The sequence below is a fragment of the Lissotriton helveticus genome, chromosome 7, assembly GCF_964261635.1.
Source record: "Lissotriton helveticus chromosome 7, aLisHel1.1, whole genome shotgun sequence".
Classification (NCBI taxonomy): Eukaryota; Metazoa; Chordata; class Amphibia; order Caudata; family Salamandridae; genus Lissotriton; species Lissotriton helveticus.
The window spans coordinates 521,882,897-521,901,772 of record NC_136068.1 but is presented as its reverse complement, the minus strand read 5'-3'; the positions used below and the strand labels follow the sequence as shown (position 1 = coordinate 521,901,772).

Below are 18,876 nucleotides of genomic sequence, written 5' to 3'. Positions count from 1 at the left end.
CCATGCCACAAAGTTGTGGAACTAATGGGTGCACTACATATTTTAAGAAAAAAAGTAACAAAATAATTAATAGCATAAAACATATTTATTAACTGGGTTCTCAGTGGGTGGAGTAATGTTCCATATTTCATGTGTTCATCCAACTTCAGGCAGTGGTGATAAGGTTAGAATAATTAAACTAAACATCGCTAGTCACCGCACTCAAACGCTACTAAAAAAGGCTGTTCATGTAACAATCCAAAATTCATTGCACACTCTATGCTCATCACTAACAGTAGGAGATTGTAAAGTGAATATGATGCTAAAACATCGAAACCTGTGGTCACAATCCAGCTGTCACAGTGTGTCAAATTAACTCAAAACAATGTTATAGAACAGCTACTCTCCAGAACACTGTACAGGACTGGGTTATTCATTTCTCAGTGTAACATGCATGGAGGGGAAGAAGAGGTACCAATAAGCGTTGGATATTTTGTATTTAATGATTCAGGTTGACTGGTTTAGTCAACTCGGCAATGAACTCATCCTTGAAGATGTTACTCAGCAAAGGTGGACTGCACATATTCTCAGATTTTTTAAAAACGGATGCATACATTACACAATACTCACACATATAAAATGCTTTCAAGTAAATTAAACAAGAAGGTGCTCTTAAATTAATTAAAAAGGTTGGAAATAAAAATATTCACATTTTTCGGGACATCAGCAAAGCAGTTTTCAGCCAAAGTGACCAATACAAGACTGTATATTTGCATATCATATTTTTCTTTTTAAATGGCATTCTCCCTTTTATAACAATGAAAAGTATTTTGTGCTAATCTTTGCTGCTCTACAAATAAAGAAAAGTTATCTCTATGTATATGATGCTAGTTTATAAATTAAGGTAGAAGTAACTAATGTTGAAGTGCGCAACAAAAACACTATTGCCTCCCTAACATCTTTGGTAGCTTGTGACACACAACGCAGTAGGCTTCACGTGAACAGAAGAAGCTCCAAGGATCAAAGTTCTTGAAGTGACTGTGTTTTTTTCTAGAAGCTTTCTTTACTCCTGCCTGCTTGCAGAGACAATTCAAATTCAGTTGAGAAATACAAAGAGATACATGACAAATAAACAGGAATGAGATTGGCTAGGTTATATATTCAAATTGTTAAGACTTTTTCGGGACTATCACTTGAAACTGAGTGCACCACAAAGGTTCAACCACAAAAGAGAGTAAAGGAAGTCCGAGAGGAATGGGACAGAAGCAGACAGAGCAAGGAACAGTTAGGGCTTCAACTGGGGCCATTGCGTCAGGCATAAGCAAAGAAACTGCAGAGTGGAGGGTCCTACTGCTGGAAATAAAACGGAAAGCTGAACTTAAAACATACAAATGAGTAAAGGATAAGCAAATATAATGAACAATGTATTAAAGTATTTATCTTCATTAAATGTTAAGTCTCAACGTTCATCTTGTATGTTTAAAGTTAACTAGCTTTCAAGCTGAAGCAAGGTTTCAAAATATTTCTGTTTAAATACAGTTTACAAAATTCATAGGCTCCTTTACAACCTGAGGTACTAAAATATGTAAATGTTAGATACAGCAACATTCTCTTTGGAGTAAAAAAGTTCTTCTCTCCCAATCTCTTAAGGGCCGTACAAAATATTCAACAATCTGAAGTTTAACTTGCGAAACATAATGGCGTGCTTTAACAAAATAACAATAAAAGAAACGTTGTTTGTGTACGTCAGACATATGCTTCCTTGATACAAGTGTTGACATCCCATGATGAAAGGGCACCACCAGTTAACAAGGAGATTACATTGTTTCGCCTATGGACAAACTGCACAGGTATTAGAAAAACATGCTTACAGCCCTTACATTAAAGTGGTTATGAGCTACCTGCTCCTCTTTGGCACTGGTTCTTCATGAGTCATTGTTGAGCACACCATTCTTGAGTGTTCAGCCCCACAATTAGAACAGATGTGCTTGAAGAAGCACTCTGGCCCAAAGAGGCAGATATCTCGATTGTATGCAAAGCAAATGTTTTTTAGGATAGTGGTATTTTCTGGAGCCACTGCAAGTTTGCAAGGCTGTGCTGGAGGCACTGCAAGTTTGCGTGGCAGTAGTGGAGGCACTGCACGCTTGCGTAGCAATGGTGGAGGCACTGCAAGTTTACAGGGCTGTTCGGGAGCAACAAGAGGCTTGCACGGGTGTGCTGGATCTACTGCAGGTTTGTACGGTTGTGCTGGAGCCACTGCAGGTTTGTAGAATTGTGTTGGAGCCACTGCAGGTGTGGATGATTGTGCTGGAGCCACTGTAGGTGTGGAGGATTGTGCTGTAGCTACTGTAGGTGTGTACGATTGTGCTGGAGTAAATACAAATTCACATAGCTCAGACCAAAGCCCTGAGTGTATCATTGACCAGCTTACATCTGGCTGGGCGGCTTTCAATTTACGAAATTTTTCATCATAAAGCAGCCACCCGCCATCGGGCCCATCTTCTTGGGCCTTGCGGATAGTTTCACCATAGTCAAATATGCCTTTCATCTTGTCCGGCGCATCTTCCAACAGGATGGCTGCCATAATAGCAAAGCCTCTCTGCCACACCGCAATAGATTTGCGACTGGGCTTCTTGCGTCGTTTTCTACCACTACATGGTAGCAAAGCGAACATATCGAAGTACTGCAAAGCTGCCACAGTCAACCGTAAATGTTCGGGAACACGAGCTGCCAATGGCAAACACAAGATAAACCCATCTGGCAGGTGCATTATCGGTCTCTCAACTGCAACTGACGGTAACACAGGCATTGTTGGGACTAGCGCCACTTGCGCCGCCACTGATCTAGCTAGAAGGGGGGGAGCTATAGACAGCTTGGCCAAAGAATTGGGAGATCTGTCAAACACAGGACCATGGATCGATGCAGCCTCAGGTGAACAAACTAGGCTTCTACCAGTGGAGGCGTCCATCGGGCCATACATTAATTCTATTGCTGATGTCGCTGACACTCCAAGGGCCAGATTGTCAGCCGGTATGTCTGTATTACTGTAAAAACAGTCATAATACGCTCTGGTTGCCTCAGAAATGAACCGCTGTATCTTCAGATGAAGTGTTGACTCGCTAAAAACTGGTAGACTCCTATGACATATACTCTGTGCCTGGGAGAGGTCTTGCTCACTCCATAATGACCTTGCCATCGTTTGACCTCTGCAATCATTACTACTCAGGTCAGCTGTTTCCTCCTCCTGCTCCTCTTCTTCTTCTTCATCTGCTTCATCCTCAGATTCCTGGCTGGGCAATGGGATGTCAGGATCTGCTTTGAATGTTAAGAGGTCAAAAATATCAAAGTTTTTCCCTGGAACACTGCCAAAGGAAGTTCCCTGTTGCGTACTTCCTCTTAAATTACCGCAGAATGCCTGGTCCTCACTGCTCTCTGGGGGGAAAATAACTACCCCACCACGCAAGAGGGTGTCAATTACAAAGTCCCAGCCCCTTCGCACCTGCACCTCCCAGGCCTTTAGCACGATTTCCTCATCACTTATCTCCATATCGCTCTTCCGTCTTAATCCCTTCACTGGCACTGAATTGACGCCGGTGGGTACTTCTGCCACTTTCCCATGCTGTCCGCTTCGTCTGGAAAATGCCCCTTTGTGCTGGAGACAAATCACAAAGTTTATAGAGAAATAAGATCGAGTCTTGATCGAACATATGTTCCCTTTGCCCAATTATAACTTCGATTTCACTAAATGTAAAGATGTTTACGACCGTCTAATCACGGCGGCAGCTCTCAACAATTATCTATCCACCCTTCGTCAAGCCCCCCCCCCCTTTTTTTTGCATTATAGTAAACACACAGGAGCGCCTCCCGTTAACTCTGACCACGCCACCAAGAGGAAGTATTATGGTCCAATTAAAGTAGAACACGTGAGGAGGAATTGCGTTTTGCTGGGGGTATTAGGTTATCAACTGGTGTCACTGCGTGTATGATTTACAAAGACGAGTCTTTGCTGTGCCGCTGTTTGGGTATCTCCGGTTAAAGTGGGATGCGACCAACTTAATTCCGAAACAGGGGCATCGAAGATTTATTCTCCTCTCACCTTCTACGCTCAGGCACAACAAAACAGTCTTCCCAACGAAACTCGGCGCACGGTACGTGACGCGGGGTCGCTTCAAGACGTAATCACGTACGTAAAGCCACAGCAACCAAAGGAGAAAACGATCCAAAACGTAGGACCGCCCACAAAATGACAGGCACGATTGTATGAGCGGCTCGAGCAAATAGGAACACGGTACTGAAGGCAGTCAGATCTTTTGAAATCATGCCTCAGCAGAGATGACTTTTATTTATGTATTTAATGCATTTTTATAAAGCGCGGACTTTACCCGAAGGTGTCAGAGCACTGTACAATAGAACCAGTTACGTTACATGAGAGAACTGTTACAAAAATGGAACAAAAATAGCAGGCCATAGAATCAAAACAACGCAGGCAAAAGAAACACAATATCAAACACAGCAAGCATCGTCTGCTCTCCCAATGTTCACCATGAGGACAGGCAGCAAACTGGTGGCACACAGAGAGTGGCATTTCACTGTTGGCTGGCTGGCTGGCCTGGGGGTGGGGGGGGGGGGGAGTATTATATGGTGAAAACTAAAGTGTACTCGCAAAGGAGTCACTATCAGTCAACTCTACTCACATGGTACTTGCAGCGGCGGACTCACTGTCTACACTCATCTCCGTTTATTCACTTGCAATGCACTGAATGTACATTCTCTAGTGTATATGTACTCATAGACAACAATCTGTGCATCGAAGTCTACTCACCTGAGATTATCGAGGAATGTGCATTTATACTCCTGCCATCGCTGCGTATCTGGTGAATGTGCACCTGCCCACATGACATCCTGTGTACAACAATAAACATACAGGACTATCTCTCAAATGTGTACACACATACCTGTGAACCAGCTGACCCATATTGAAGCAGAGGCATTTTAGGAGGAAGACAACTAGTACAATGAAGCCATTTTTGGCTTCAAAAATCGGCATAGCTGCCAAGGTTTCAGATTGCTGTGTGTGACATTTTCATAAATGCAGTGTAAATATGTGTGACATTTCAACAATTATGAGTGACACTTTGTCACAATCAAAATCAAGCATGAAAACCAGGAAAACATATAAATATGAGCAGTTAACCCCATTTGAGCAACAAGACATTCTAAGAAGATGTTAAAACCGCTATAAAGCAAAGCACCAGAAACTGAAGCACCTAGTTCTCTTCTGCTAATCGTACTGTTAAACAAAACGAGGACTCATGTCTGCACCAGTCATTTGCAGTGTGCGCCACGCCACTGCAAACAAAAGAATGTTTCTGTAAATTTTAGCGGTCAGTTATTGTAATAGGGTTAGATTATGTTTTTCAAAAAACGGCGCTGTTTGCTTGCCACTTACTCACCTCAAGTAGAGAATAACATAACTTCTGTAGTGGGGGATAAAAAGAGAGGGAGGCAGATAAGCACTGTTTTCCATGGGCCTTCTCACTTGAAAGGAAACATCAACGTTCGCTGGGGTACAGAATGTTGCCACAGTGCACTGCAGACTCCACTACCGAAATTTTCAGCAGGTGTTCCTCTTTAATTACTTCTGCTACTCTGACTAACGTAAAATAACAAGCTTTACCCAATTGCTTTCTTGACTGCCCCGTTATAAATCTGGCCTAATCAAATGAGTAAAGGGACATCCGTTTTATTTAAGAATACTTATAGTTTTACGAGTAGTTCAGAGTTTTCACTTACTTCAATATGAGGCAGGCGACGAGCGAAGACAGCGCCATGGCATTAGGTGCCTCACCCCGGGCTGGGACATGCTCTCACAGCTGCAGGCAGCAGCCCGCCAGCAGGTTCCAGTCGGGTCCGATTTTGTTGACCCATAGTCCAGGGGATCATGATTATACAGACAGCACGGGCCGAAAGTGACGAGCAGCAGGTATCTCTGCTACAGGTCGGCTGCAGGCTCACAACTGAGTCACCTGCCGCCAACGATGGTGGGACACATGGTGAGCCTCAGGAGGCCGAGGGCCCGAGGTAAGCCTGCGGTGGTGCGAGTAATCACGGCGCGGGTCAGGGTGGCTTGCGCTTGCTCTACCAAGACTCAGCGCGGACCCATCTCACTGTCCAGTGAACGCCGGCGCCAATGATGAAGGAGGCACCAAAATAATCATTGCGGCGTGGCGGGCAGCGGCGGCAAACTAGAAAAAAACATAACTGCTGCACACTCAGAGCGATTATGGATACACTGTTGCAATCACGTGACCACGTCACGTGAATGCCATGCCCCTGGTCGGCCTGCAGCAGCTGTGCTATAATGACTGTCTGGTCTGGTTATTGGTGCCGGCAACGCGGTAATAGGCCACCGGGTCGGCCCGACACTCCTGATTTGACAGCCATTCTAGCTCACTAGATTATTGCAAGACACTCTGACACAGCAGCATGCGGTCCGACGCTGCGTGCTCATCAGGAGTATTTGGCCAAGGCGGCAATTTCGGTCCTGCTCGTCTCTGCCTCTACACTGGCGGGGGGAATCAAGGAGGCGTTACAAATGCGTGACCTGGCATTTTATTGCGGCGATGCGGACCACTGCCCAAAAATGCGTTAGTATCACGCCTGAAGCGTGATACTTGGCAGGACTGAATCGGGAGTCTCTGGCCTGAGTAGGGTCTGTTATTACCTATGCATATTTTACTCACCTTAAATGCGTGGCAAGGTATGTGCAACAGAAACTCAGGCTGATTGAAGCCACATTGGTAAAAACACTTCTTCTCCTCCAAATATATCTTATTTACATATTTCATCTTTTTTTACCTGTAGCTGCGCAGCGTCGCAACTCTACTCATCAGCCCAGAGCTAAGCACCTTGAACTTTCCGAATGTTCGGGCCTTGGCATCATGACACAGTCTGAGAACGCGCACACGCCCATGAGGATGGACCTGCAAAACATTCTGTTATTCTTGCCAAATCTTCCAATCTGCCCGGGCCTAAGAACTGATTGTGGCCCGTGCCACGTAACTGGTGCTACTGGTGCTACTTTAAAGCGCTTCTTTGTTTCCGGTTCGCACTGTATAAAAGAGCAAAAACAGACAATGAATATTGGAGGCAAGTGTTGTAAAAACACGGAAACTAGAGCTCATAAACCGGGAACAACTGTAACTGAAACTGTTTTAAAGTTCTCTCAGCACTGCAGCAGCATGGTATGATTCAAAACTCGGGTGGCTGGTACTTACGAGTTGTTAGACGCCCGCCTCCGTCCTTAGTCCAGGGCTGTTTTCAGAGTCTTCTGCACTCTGGTGACAGACAGTCCTGGGCGGCTGCTGCACCGCCGGTCATCGACTCCATGACATGAGCTCTGTAATGAATAATTGAATTCACTGCGGGCTCACAAGATGAAGAGTTTTTTAAAGCATGTGGCGACGGCCCGGGAATGTCTGAGGAGCAGACAGACAGTGCTGCGAGTGCCATGATTGCTACGGTGCCTGTAAACCAGAAGCCACAAACCCTTCCTCCCAAAACAAACTCCCCGCCTTCGGTAGCAGGCTCTGGGGCCAGACTAATAGATGTATAATCACACTGGGCAGTACCATGACGTCAAGCTGTGAGAGCCGCGCCACTGAAAATATTCACAATTAAACATAGTTGCACAGTGCAGTGAGCCTGCCAGCAACCTTACCTCAGCTGCAAGAAATAAGCTTGCACTGGGAACAGCGCACTCAGTCTCAGGCGGCGCAGTGGCAGCTGCCACGCTCTCCATGATATAGTTTAGGCAGCGCTTTAGTAAGGTTGCTGAGGCACTTTGCATATGCATGACAATGCATTTCAGTGCGGTGATGCGGAGCACCACATTAAAATGCGTTAGTCTAATGCATGATGCATGATACTTGGCAGGATTGGTTCCGAGTTGGTCACCGTACTTGGTGTCCTCACCTGTATGTCATTGTCACCAGCTGGACAGTTGCCAGATTTTGAAACCCATCCCAAGACAAAGACGCTAAAATATAAACCCAAATGTAGCCCAATGCAGACAGTTGATTGTGGTAATAAGTTTTTGCTATCCAGAGTAATCCTTTTTAATAACCTTGGAATTACAAAAGATTGAGTATAAAAACAAGTTCAACAAGTAGCAATTTCCCCCTACACTTGCACTATTTAGACTACACAACTATTGTTTTGTTTTCACTGGTCCTGATGAAGCGCACTGGATCAACCTGACCACGCTAGCGAGAAACATGTCGACCTGACCACACCTTATGTTACCCAGGGTACATTATAACCCATGTTGTAACACACAACCTTCCGTTTTTTTTATTATGACAGGGGAACCCCTATATTAAAAATTACTGCCTCTTGGTATCCCCTAGCCATTTTTATTCACTCCTTCACCTGCACCTTTAAGAAAAGGACCCTCTCCACATACCCGCACTCATCTAACGGCTGTTCTCTTAAAAGATCTCCACAAAAGCAACCCTTCGGGGAACCCGTAGGGCATTACAGTGCTGGCCCGACGAGGAGCACCGCCCGATGATGAAGCATGACATCTTTCGGGGTGTGTGAGGGCAACAAGAGACAAAAAGTATGGCATATATCTTCCATCTCTGTATGTAAACGAAAAAATATGAGTGTAAGTTCAGCAGATTCAGCAGAAACAACAGAAGAGTGGAGGTATCTCTTTAACAGACAATGAAGGTGCAACTACTAGCAATAAAATGAGCAGGGTTGGTTGTGCTGTAGTCAAACCTAAGAGATTACAGTATTACATTTGTGAGTTGTACCAATACTTGAGGGTATAATAGTAGGTGATTTTTCGTGTAAACTGAATTTGAGGAATTAACTGTTAGTAAGATTGTTTTATATTATATGTATTAATTATTTTGTGTTTGACATGTTGTGGGAAGTTGATGCATACTTATACCATGACCTTATGATTTCACTCACCGGGACTTTGTATATGGAGCATATCAGTTGTCACTAAAGGGGGTGATGTGTTATGTTATTATAATCTACCTATGTTCCCGGTGAGACACCAAACTTGGTGTCATCATCTCTATGGTATTGCCAGTTGGAGTTTCTGGAATGTTGACAGAACTTGCAATGCAGACTGACCAGAGAGGACTTCAAGGCGAGGTGTTCCTAACTTTTCCTCTCTCATGTGTTGGAGTACAATATATATGTTTACATCTCTCCAGGTGTGTGGGGTCATTTTTACAGGGCAAGTCACTGAAACTTTGAGCTAGAGACCTGGCTTAGCTCCAGGTCCTCTTGGAACCTTGATAGGGTGACCAGATTTTGAAAACCAAAAACCGGGACACCTAGTAAACATAGAGCAATCATTTGCAAAGCCAATAGGTCTTGGTATTCCGAGAGCTATTGGTGTTGTCAATGACAATGTCTTTTAGCTATGTGTTATGGAGTGGAGTGGATGTATCTGGTGTGGAATTTTGGGGATTGAATTGGAATTGGAATTGTTTGTTGTGGATTTATGTAGCATGAAATTGTGCGGTGTTGAGTTGAGATATGTGTAGTGGAATTATGTTGCATGGTGTGCAGAGGAAATATGTGGTTAGTAAATATGTGGTTTTGAGTGCACTGAAAATATGTGGAGTGGTATTATGTATCATGGAGTGTAATTATTTGAAATAGTATTGTGTGTTGTGGAATGCTTTGCGTAATGGAGTTGAATTATGTGGTGCGGTTTAGGATTTTGTGGCATGATGTGTAATTCTGTGGTGTGGATTGGATGTAGGTGGTGTGTAGTGGAACTGTGTTGTGAAGTAGAATTATGTCATTTGTTATAGAATTATGTGGGGTGGAACTGATGGGGGCAGAGTGAAATTATGTTGAGGGGAATTATTTGGCCTGGTGTGGAGTGTATTCATGTGGATTGTTGCTCTATGGCATAGAGTGGATTTATGGTGGTGTGTTTATGTGGTATTGCGTAGAGTGTAATTATGTGTAATTAAAAAATATTTTAAAAGGCTATAAATTCCATAAAATTGGCCGTTGGTGTCCACATCTTGTACGCTTGTTACTAGAATTCCTTGCTATTGGTCTTCTTTTTTTTTACTAGAGCATTTTTGAAAAATTCCAGTACACACTTTCATACCATTTTGCAGAATTGCGAGACCAAGGACAGCGTCTGCCCTCTTCAATCTTTTGTGACACTGCTCTGAAAAGAGGGGAGAATGCTGAGCTGTACCGGTGGAGACTGAGTAACACTTGTTGTGAAAGGAGTGAGCGTTTCTTTCTGATTGAGGGGAGGCTCAGTGCCTCTTGTCACCATAGAACCCTCACGGCCAGTGGTGTGATTGTGAGCTTGGCTTTACAGGGAATGCTGGACAATTATGGCATGCTTAGGTTGATTGGATGCCCTCACCTACAGCCCGAAGCAAAAATAGCACAACATGAAAGAGGCGTGTGTTCGGACAGAGGGAAGGTTGAAATTCCTTTTAAGGATGGCAGATCATGCAGTAGATTATTAGTACACAACTGTAACTGTGCAACCACAGTTGGCTGACAATCAGACAATTAGGGGAAAATGGCTAACTGTAAGTATAAACAAGACGATGGGCAGCATGCAGAAAGTAGCAAACCCCCCCAACCCCCTCCCCCCACGATGGTGGGAGATGTACGGTGCAAGCAGCCACTGGGGCGCAGGAGAGAGCAAGCACCTGCGTCCTCGCTGAAGCAGTAGCTTTCAAACAACAGAGATGGGGCATGATGGGGTCCATACATTTGCTTTTCTTGGCTCATTTATTTTAGTGCTCTGAAGCTACCAAATCGTTTACAAGAGTCCAAACAAAGCCCCAAACTTCAGAGAATGTCGAGTTTCACAAAGACAGGCACAGGCTGGCATTGCTTAGAATCCCTTTCAGCAGCCCATCTAGTGAATGTGGTGGCTTGGATCAACAAGCTCAGTGTCAACATCTGATACGCATGTAATCCAGCTAATTTAGGAAGTCAAAACAAAACAAAAATCAGGCTCTAATCAAATGCCATCAGCCCATGTAATAGGCAGTTCAGCCAGCACCTTCGCTGCCTGCTGATGGTAAATATATCCAGAGGGAAAATAATTCCTCAAATTCTTGAGTTCAGATCCAGTGGCTAATCACTCTGGATCATTCTTGCACTCCTGTACCCAGTGGGTAAACACATGTTCGGTATGCCTCTGAACGTGCCTTCTCTTGGCCCAGCTAAGACCAGTTACGGCCGAGATAGGGGTTCTCAACAGCAGGAGCTGTAGCTACTATGGTTAGAGATGGGCGAGCCGCGAGCCAACAGTCCGCGCAAAGCTCTGAAAGTGTTTGCAATGTAGATCATTCAACATACATCACATAAAATATGATAGGGCATATAAAATACTTGAAGAGTGTATTCCTTTTATATGTGGAAACTTTGATATTAATACGGCACATTATGGCACGGCACTGAGAGGTACTTGTTGAAAGTGTTAGCTTTTACATGGTTTTTAAAAAAGTGTGAAGAGCCCTTGCAGTTATGGGTACAGGACAGTAGGAGAGGATGTGGCGTTATGGCCATAGTTGCCGACTATGGATCTGGGAAACTGGGTTCGAGTTTCGGCGTTGGCACAAAATCCTGTGAACTTGGGCAAATCACTTTATTTCCCTGGTCCTACAAAAACGAACATGTCCTTGTGTAAACTAATTGGCGCCCATGTAAAGTGCTCTAATAATACATGCGGGTGGTATTCGCGATATACAAAACTGCATTTAAAAAATAGAAAAACAAGAGATAGAGTGAGTGATGGGGTTTATAAAATACTTGAAGAGTGTATTTCGTTAACATGTGGGAAATTTGATATTAAAACAGCACATTATGTCACGGCACTGAGAGGTACTTGTTCAAAATGATAGATTTTAAATGTTTTTTTAAAAAGTGCAAAGATCCCTTGCAGTAAGGGGTTCAGGACAAGAGGAGCGGATGTGGTGTTACGGCCAGAGCTGCCGACGATGGATCTGGGAAACCAGTTTCAAGTTTCAGCATCAGCACAACATTCTGTTATGTTGGGCAAAACACTTAATCTCCCTGTCCCTACAAAAACAAGCATGTCCTTGTTTACAGTAACTGGCGCTCACATATAGCTCTCTAATAATACATTTAATACATTCAGGTGGCATTCGCACTATATGAAAATACATTAGAAAAAAGAGAAGGTGGACGAAGAAAGTGAACTGACAACACTAGCACTGTATGGAGGGCTACAAGACAAAGAAAAAAGTAGTCCCCAAAATGAAATCAGTGGATGTTTACAAGTACTTGGTCCATGCTCTGGGGAGAGGGCCAAAGGCAGGAGGGCATGACGCATCCATGCCATGGATAAATGGGGGACAAAGGATAAGAGAAAACGATACAGCAACCAAATGGAAAGCCTTACGGCGGGCTGAAGCCTACAGATTACACGTCTCTTCGAGACACTGCATGCACTGTCTAGCCGAGGCCTAAAAAGTACAACTCGATACTTAAAAAAATGTATTGGGAAAGTATTGAACAACAGGGTTTCCTGTGGAAAAAAACTGCATATTGTAGATAACTGCATTAGAAAATGCACACTTTTAATTTATATCTAACAGGATAACTCACCGGACCAATGCTAGCAAAGCTTACAGGCCATACACACAATTAAGAAACATGCTACTTGCTTGGAAAGGGTAGAGTCTTTATACTGGGATAGGGCAAATGTCTGAATCCCGTACAGAGCATGGTCATTAGGCTGGCATCTCCCCTTTTTTCTTCTTAATATTTTCCCATGCTATTATACAGTAAATTACAGGCAATTATTTTCAGGCACTATACCTGAAAGTCCTGATGATGGTGCTATATCCCTTGGTTAAGGATCGAAAAGCCATCGACAAAGTTGTCCATCTTATACACAGTTAATTGTATATGATATAAAGGTGACCTTTTTGCAATTGTTGTTTGTTTTATTGTAATTATTTGATACAAACAACTACAAGCTGCCGGAGCCTTTCACCGTGTTTGTTTGCTATGTGAGTTCATGGATACAGGCTTGAGTCCCACTGTAATTAATTCACGTTTGTTTTATTTAATTTATTTGCATATTAAACTGCCCTTATCCGGCTGGATAACGGCTAAAATATAGTACAGATTGGGGCTACATTGATTTCGACCGTATTTTTCACTAACTCAGGGACCACTGTCTCTTTTAATAAATTAGTCTGGAATCCAGCATAGATTGTATGCTGGGATAGGGTTCAGGCTCAGTACCAGCCAATAACCTCTGCTGTTTAAGAAATGGATCAATACTGAGATAGGCTTCTTGATCTCTGGTGTGATAGGCAGCATTTCCTATGCTGGAATAGGAAAAGTGCCCTATGTTGGACAGTATGTTGCAATGGACCACTAGGCCTATGTCAGGATAGGACACAGGCATTTCTCTTGGATGACCACAGTTCCTCTTCTGGGATGAACTGTAGAAAAGTGCCACTTTTAGGCATGGTTGCCCCCACCTTTTGCCTGGTATTGATGTGATTTCGACTGAAAGCGCACAGGGTCCCTGCCAACCAGGTTCCCAGTGCTAGAGCTCTTTCAGTAAACTGTACCATTGTTCCACAATTGGCACAACTTCAGCCCCATCACAAGACCCTAGTAAATGGTATCTCTGGTATCTAGGGCATTGGAACTGAAGAAGGTCCAATAGGGCTGCAGCACAAATTGTGTCACTCTAAGGACCCCTAACCAAAATCATGCTCACTCCCATTGCAGGCTACGTGTCTTGGTGCAGAAAAAAACCAGGGTTGACATGGCACAGAGGCATGTGTGCAAAGCCTACAGATACTGCATGAGATATGGATATGAGCACTCCTACAGCAGGCCTTACAGCCCTATGGCAGGGTGCACTATGACATATTGGTGGGCATACAACATGAGTGGATATGGCCCTACAATACCTAAGTCCATTCTTGGATATTTTAGTATGCATGGAAGCTATGTTGAGTACATGAGCTGGACATTCATCATTACAAGTTCGCAAGCTCCAAGATGGCTTCACTGAACCCAAAGATGTTTGGTACCAAACAGCTCATCTTAATAAACCCACACTAATACCACTGTCAGATTTATTATTAAATCCCCCAGAGGGCATCTTAGAGATGCCCTCTGAAAGCCTACCACCTGCTAGTGCATTGCTGACCGGTCTCATCCAGCCTGCCCCCACAAGACATGTTTCTGACCTCATAGGGAGGGAGAGCCTTTGCTCGCATGGTCGAGAATAAAGCCTGCCCCGGACGGAGATTTTCACACCTCCCCCAGGCAGCTGATGCTGGCCACGGCGGAAATCTTCAAAGGCCAATCCATCTTTGAAACCCGAGCCAGGTCGCGCCTATTAGTGGGAAATGCGAACACCCCTGTCTTGTCTCCACTTTTGGTGGGAGGACAGGCGGGAAAATTAGTAATACTAGGAGGTGGGGCCCCATCCAGCCAGTACCACCCCTAAGGTGGGGTAGCTGATGTAGACCCCACTTTTCACATTCCTCCATCTTCTTTCCGAAGTAATTAGCCCACAGGGTTAGGGTTATGCCCACTTCCCACATGAAGTGTGCATTTTTTTTTTGAAAATATTTTTATTGTCATATCAAGGTCATATTTATACACACATCCATGTCTTCTCCAATTATTTACATATTATTATATGGTGCCATTACAGATTAACCAACAATATCACCTTTTTCCCTTTTCCTCAGCAGTGACCCTCCCCTTCATGACCGCAAAATTATTATTGATTAATTTCTTTCTTTACCAACTTGTGTTAACTAACCCCCTCCCCCCGGCATTTCCATGTGACACAGGGCGTATTACTTGCGAGCAATGTCCATTCTTTAACTTTTCGTGGCATAATGACCATTCGTCTTGTCACTTCCTCTGCACAATGGTTTTGCAAGATGCTATATGTTCCAATCCTGCGACCTGCCCTCCGTGCACGCAATCTCCTGCGCCTTTTGATCTACCTGTCGCTTACGAGACCCCTCATGCACTCTCCATTCTCCATCATCTTCAACATCAGTACAGGCATTCACTGGATGTACGCCTCTGCACTCCTTTCAAACTCCAACATCATCATGGATAAGGAAATCGGCAGTTTGCGTAGGCCTCTTCGCTCATCCCTTTGTAGCTCCTGACCTTCCGCCTTTCCCCATCTCACCACCTCATTACTCCAAGACTCCACACTCGGCGGTTTCACCGACTTCCATTTCATTGCTATCATCCTCTTTGCTAATAACAGTGCTAGTTCTACAAATCTAGTGGCCACACTTCTCTTCTTCTCTTTGTGTCCCAGCCCCAGAATGACGTATAGTACCGACTCATAGGGTCTTCCCGGGGCAACCTCCGCTAGGATGTGATGGATTGTGGACCAGTAATATCCCAACTTGGGGCAGTCCCAGAACATGTGAAGTATACCCGCGTCCTCATGGTGACATCTGGGGCATTGATTGGATGCCTCGGGGAACATCGCTTGTATTCTGTGAGGCGTTAGGTACGCTCTATGTACGATCATGAGTTGGATAAATTTGAACTTAGGGTTTCCTGACACCTTCTTGGGGAGCCGTAGTACCCTCGCCCAGTCCCTATCACTAATGTCTCCGCCTGTATCCCCCTCCCAGCGTGTACGGAGTGAGTGCAGCGGAATATCTTTGCTTGTCCTAATACCCTTGGTGATCCACTTTGTCAAGTGACTGCCTGAACCCATGAGGTATTGCGTAGTGAGCAGGGCCGTCGCTTTCGGTTCCATGCCATCTCTAGCCCAGTGTGTGGAAATATAGTGCGTGACTTGTGCATGTAATAAGAACATCGACCTCGGTGCCTGGTGTAGATGCATAAAGTCTGCATGTGTTAGAAGTCTACCCTCCGAGAAAAAGTCCCCCACTTGTGTTATCCCAGCCTCGTGCCATGAGCTCAGCTTGCGTTCTGTGAGTGTTCAGGTTCCTAAGGGGATGCCCAGAAGAGGTATCGTGGGTGCATAGGCCTGACGATTGCCAGTGTACCGTATCACTGCCCTCCACTGCTGTATTGCAAGTTTGAGTGGGGGGGGGGGGGCGACTGTGGTATTTTCGCCTTAGGGAGCAACAATCGGTGTATGTGGCCCCTGCTCCTGTCCTCCTCTGACATGTTCAATTCATGCAGGTTACGGCCCGCCAGCCAGTAAGCCAGCCATTGAAGCTGGCAAGCGTATCCATACGCCATCATGTCAGGCACTCCCAGTCCCCGCCGTCCGTTGGCAGTTGCAGTTTAGCTAAACTTATACGTCGTCTGCCCGTACCCCAAACCAATTCCCTCCCCAGTGTGTTCAGTTGCTGAAAGAAGGCCTTGGTCACTAGCACAGGCACATTCGTGAAGTAGTATATCAGTCTGGGCAATACCACCATCTTCGAGATCGCCACTCTGCCTGCGACCGACAATGGTAATGTGATCCAGAAACGTATTTGTGGCTTTAGCGCATTAAGTGCTCTGCCCAGGTTGCCCTCAAATAGATCTTTGGTGTTTCTGTAAATTTGTATGCCCAAGTATTTGAAAGTTACTGGCGCTATTTGGAATTGGTAGGGGGCGAACTGTATATGTGTAGCCAACGCGGGTCTGCGAAAACTATACCCGTAGGACTTAGACGCGTTGATCGTGAGGCCCGATATCTTTCTAAACCCCTCAAATACTTCCGATATCCGTTCTAGTGGACCTTCCATGTTGCGCAGGAATAATAAGATGTCGCCTGCATATGCTGAAATGATATGGCGGGTATTAAGTCGGATTATCCCCATGGTATCCGCCATGGCGCGGACTTTTATCATCAGGGGTTCCAGGGCTATTATAAACAATAAGGGCGATAATGGACATCCCTGCCTCGTCCCCTTTGCAATGTCAAGAGGGGCTGAGATGCATCTATTAGACTTAACGCGTGCTGTGGGTAGGTGATATAATAAAGCGATCCATTTCGTGTATGCCTGCGGAACGCCGAATTTGCCTAGTACAGCCAACATATAATCCCACCTCAGGGAGTCAAAGGCCTGCTTAAGGTCTAGTGATATACATCCTTCACTATTCTCCCCTTCTTCCCCTTTGGCCATTAGTTGGCTCAGTCTCCTTAGGTTCACTGCAGTGCTCCTACCAGGTACAAATCCGCACTGGTCCGGGTGTATTAGATCAGGAATATATTGTGACAGTCGAGTTGCCAAGATTTTGCTCAGTATTTTATAATCCGTGTTTAGGAGCGATAAGGGCCTGTAATTCTCTAAGTACAGCGCATCTCTACCTGGCTTCAGCAATGACACTATCAGTGCCTGGAGCGTCGATGCAGGTAGTTCACCACTGTCCATCGCCTCTTTGTAGAGCGCAAGAAGGCGGGGGGCCAGGACCTCAACGTAAGCCAAATAGAATTCCGCCGGCAAACCATCCGAGCCCGGTGCTTTGTTCCTCGGTAGAGCTTTTATGGCCTGCCTAACTTCCGCCAAGGTGATGGGTTTAGCGAGAGCCTGTATTTGTGTATCTGATAGTTGGGGAATGCAAATGTCGGCTAGGAAGGATTCGAGCTCCGGTTCCGAGAGTGGTGCGTGCGGGCCGTACAGGTCTGCATAGTACTTCCGGAACGTCTCATTTATATCTAATTGGGTTTGCACTACATCTCCTACCTGGTCATACACCTTGGTGATAGGGACATTGTCCGGAACATTGCGTGTCATGCGCGCCAGTAATGCCCCAATGAAGTGTGCATATAGTAGGTAACCACTATATGCACACTTTATACCCTAAAGGTATAAATGCATACTTTATACCCTAAAGGTAGGTAGCCCATTTGGCTACCACCTGGCACTCCCTTTTAATGCCCCTAAATTTAGTATTTAGGTGGCACCCCTGAACCCTGAACTTCAGCTTCCACGGACCCAAGAAGAAACGGAGAAAGAAGAGCTAGAACCGAGTGCCTGCTGTGGAATTTTTGTGCGAAACTCTGCCTACCGCATAGACTCAACAATCAGAGTAAAGTATCTTGTCCTGCCGCTGTGAGCTATCTCAAAGCTCGAGGGGCCCTCCAGCTCTTCACAAATTGCCTGAGAAGTCCCTTAGAGGAGAGAAGCTACTCACCTGCAGCCGCAGCACCAAACCCACAGAGTTCGGTCTATCAGCTTCCCTCTTCCTGGCCTGACCGGTGCAGCATTCACCTGGGAAGAGGTACTCCTGCTCTTAAAGGACAGCTCTGTTGCCTCACCAAGTTTGGGGACACCAGGACCTACCAGAGCCGCAGTGCACCAATCCCCAGGCTACCGGACACCCTGCAACCAAAACTGACAAGAAGGAGTCCATTCAGGATATATAATTATAATTATATAACAATCTAGCATACACCTTCTGTGCAAAACCCTAACCTATGTATCTAGAGTGTAGATGAATGTTCTCTGCCAAGATGATCGATCCACCGTTACCTGTTGGGTAAGAATGTAGGTTCCTGTTTTGGTCACGAACTGGACATCCCTCACAGAGAAGTCAGTCAGTTGCAAACAGCTGAACTTCATCCAATTAGCAAGCTCCCCCAGACACCCCTTAAACTTGGCAGCCATTCCTGCCTCCTTTTGTTCCAGGGTGGCAATCAACTGAGTGTGATCAGCATATGACACCAGTTTTACCCCATGTCTCAACACAATATCTGCCAAGGGGCGCATATATATATTAAATAGGGTAGGGCTGAGAGACGAACCCTGTGGCACCCCTTGCGACAGAGGAGAGACTCTGGAATCAGAAGGAAGCTGTAGAGCCTGGAAGTTTTCATTCTATTCCCTGTTGTTACACTTTTATTGCAGCACATATATTCTACACAAGAACCACTTTGGTTCA

General features: G+C 45.1%; 2 protein-coding genes across 3 annotated transcripts in view; one reads left to right on the top strand and one right to left on the bottom strand.

Annotated features, from left to right (window-relative positions):
* Positions 1-18,876, top strand: part of LOC144768705 (microfibril-associated glycoprotein 4-like) — a 676,294-nt gene that overhangs the window by 47,346 nt on the left and 610,072 nt on the right. The gene's annotated exons all lie outside the window — the stretch shown is intronic.
* Positions 67-4,139, bottom strand: LOC144768702 (uncharacterized). Its single transcript, XM_078652567.1, has 2 exons — positions 4,076-4,139; positions 67-3,631 (listed from the first exon to the last, which is right to left on the bottom strand). The coding sequence occupies exon 2, from the start codon at positions 3,524-3,526 to the stop codon at positions 1,877-1,879; it is 1,650 nt and encodes a 549-aa protein (XP_078508693.1). The 5' UTR covers positions 3,527-3,631; positions 4,076-4,139; the 3' UTR covers positions 67-1,876.

Excerpts from the sequence above, each read along its gene's own strand:
- LOC144768702 (XM_078652567.1), bottom strand. The coding sequence starts at position 3,526 with ATGGAGATAAGTGATGAGGAAATCGTGCTAAAGGCCTGGGAGGTGCAG.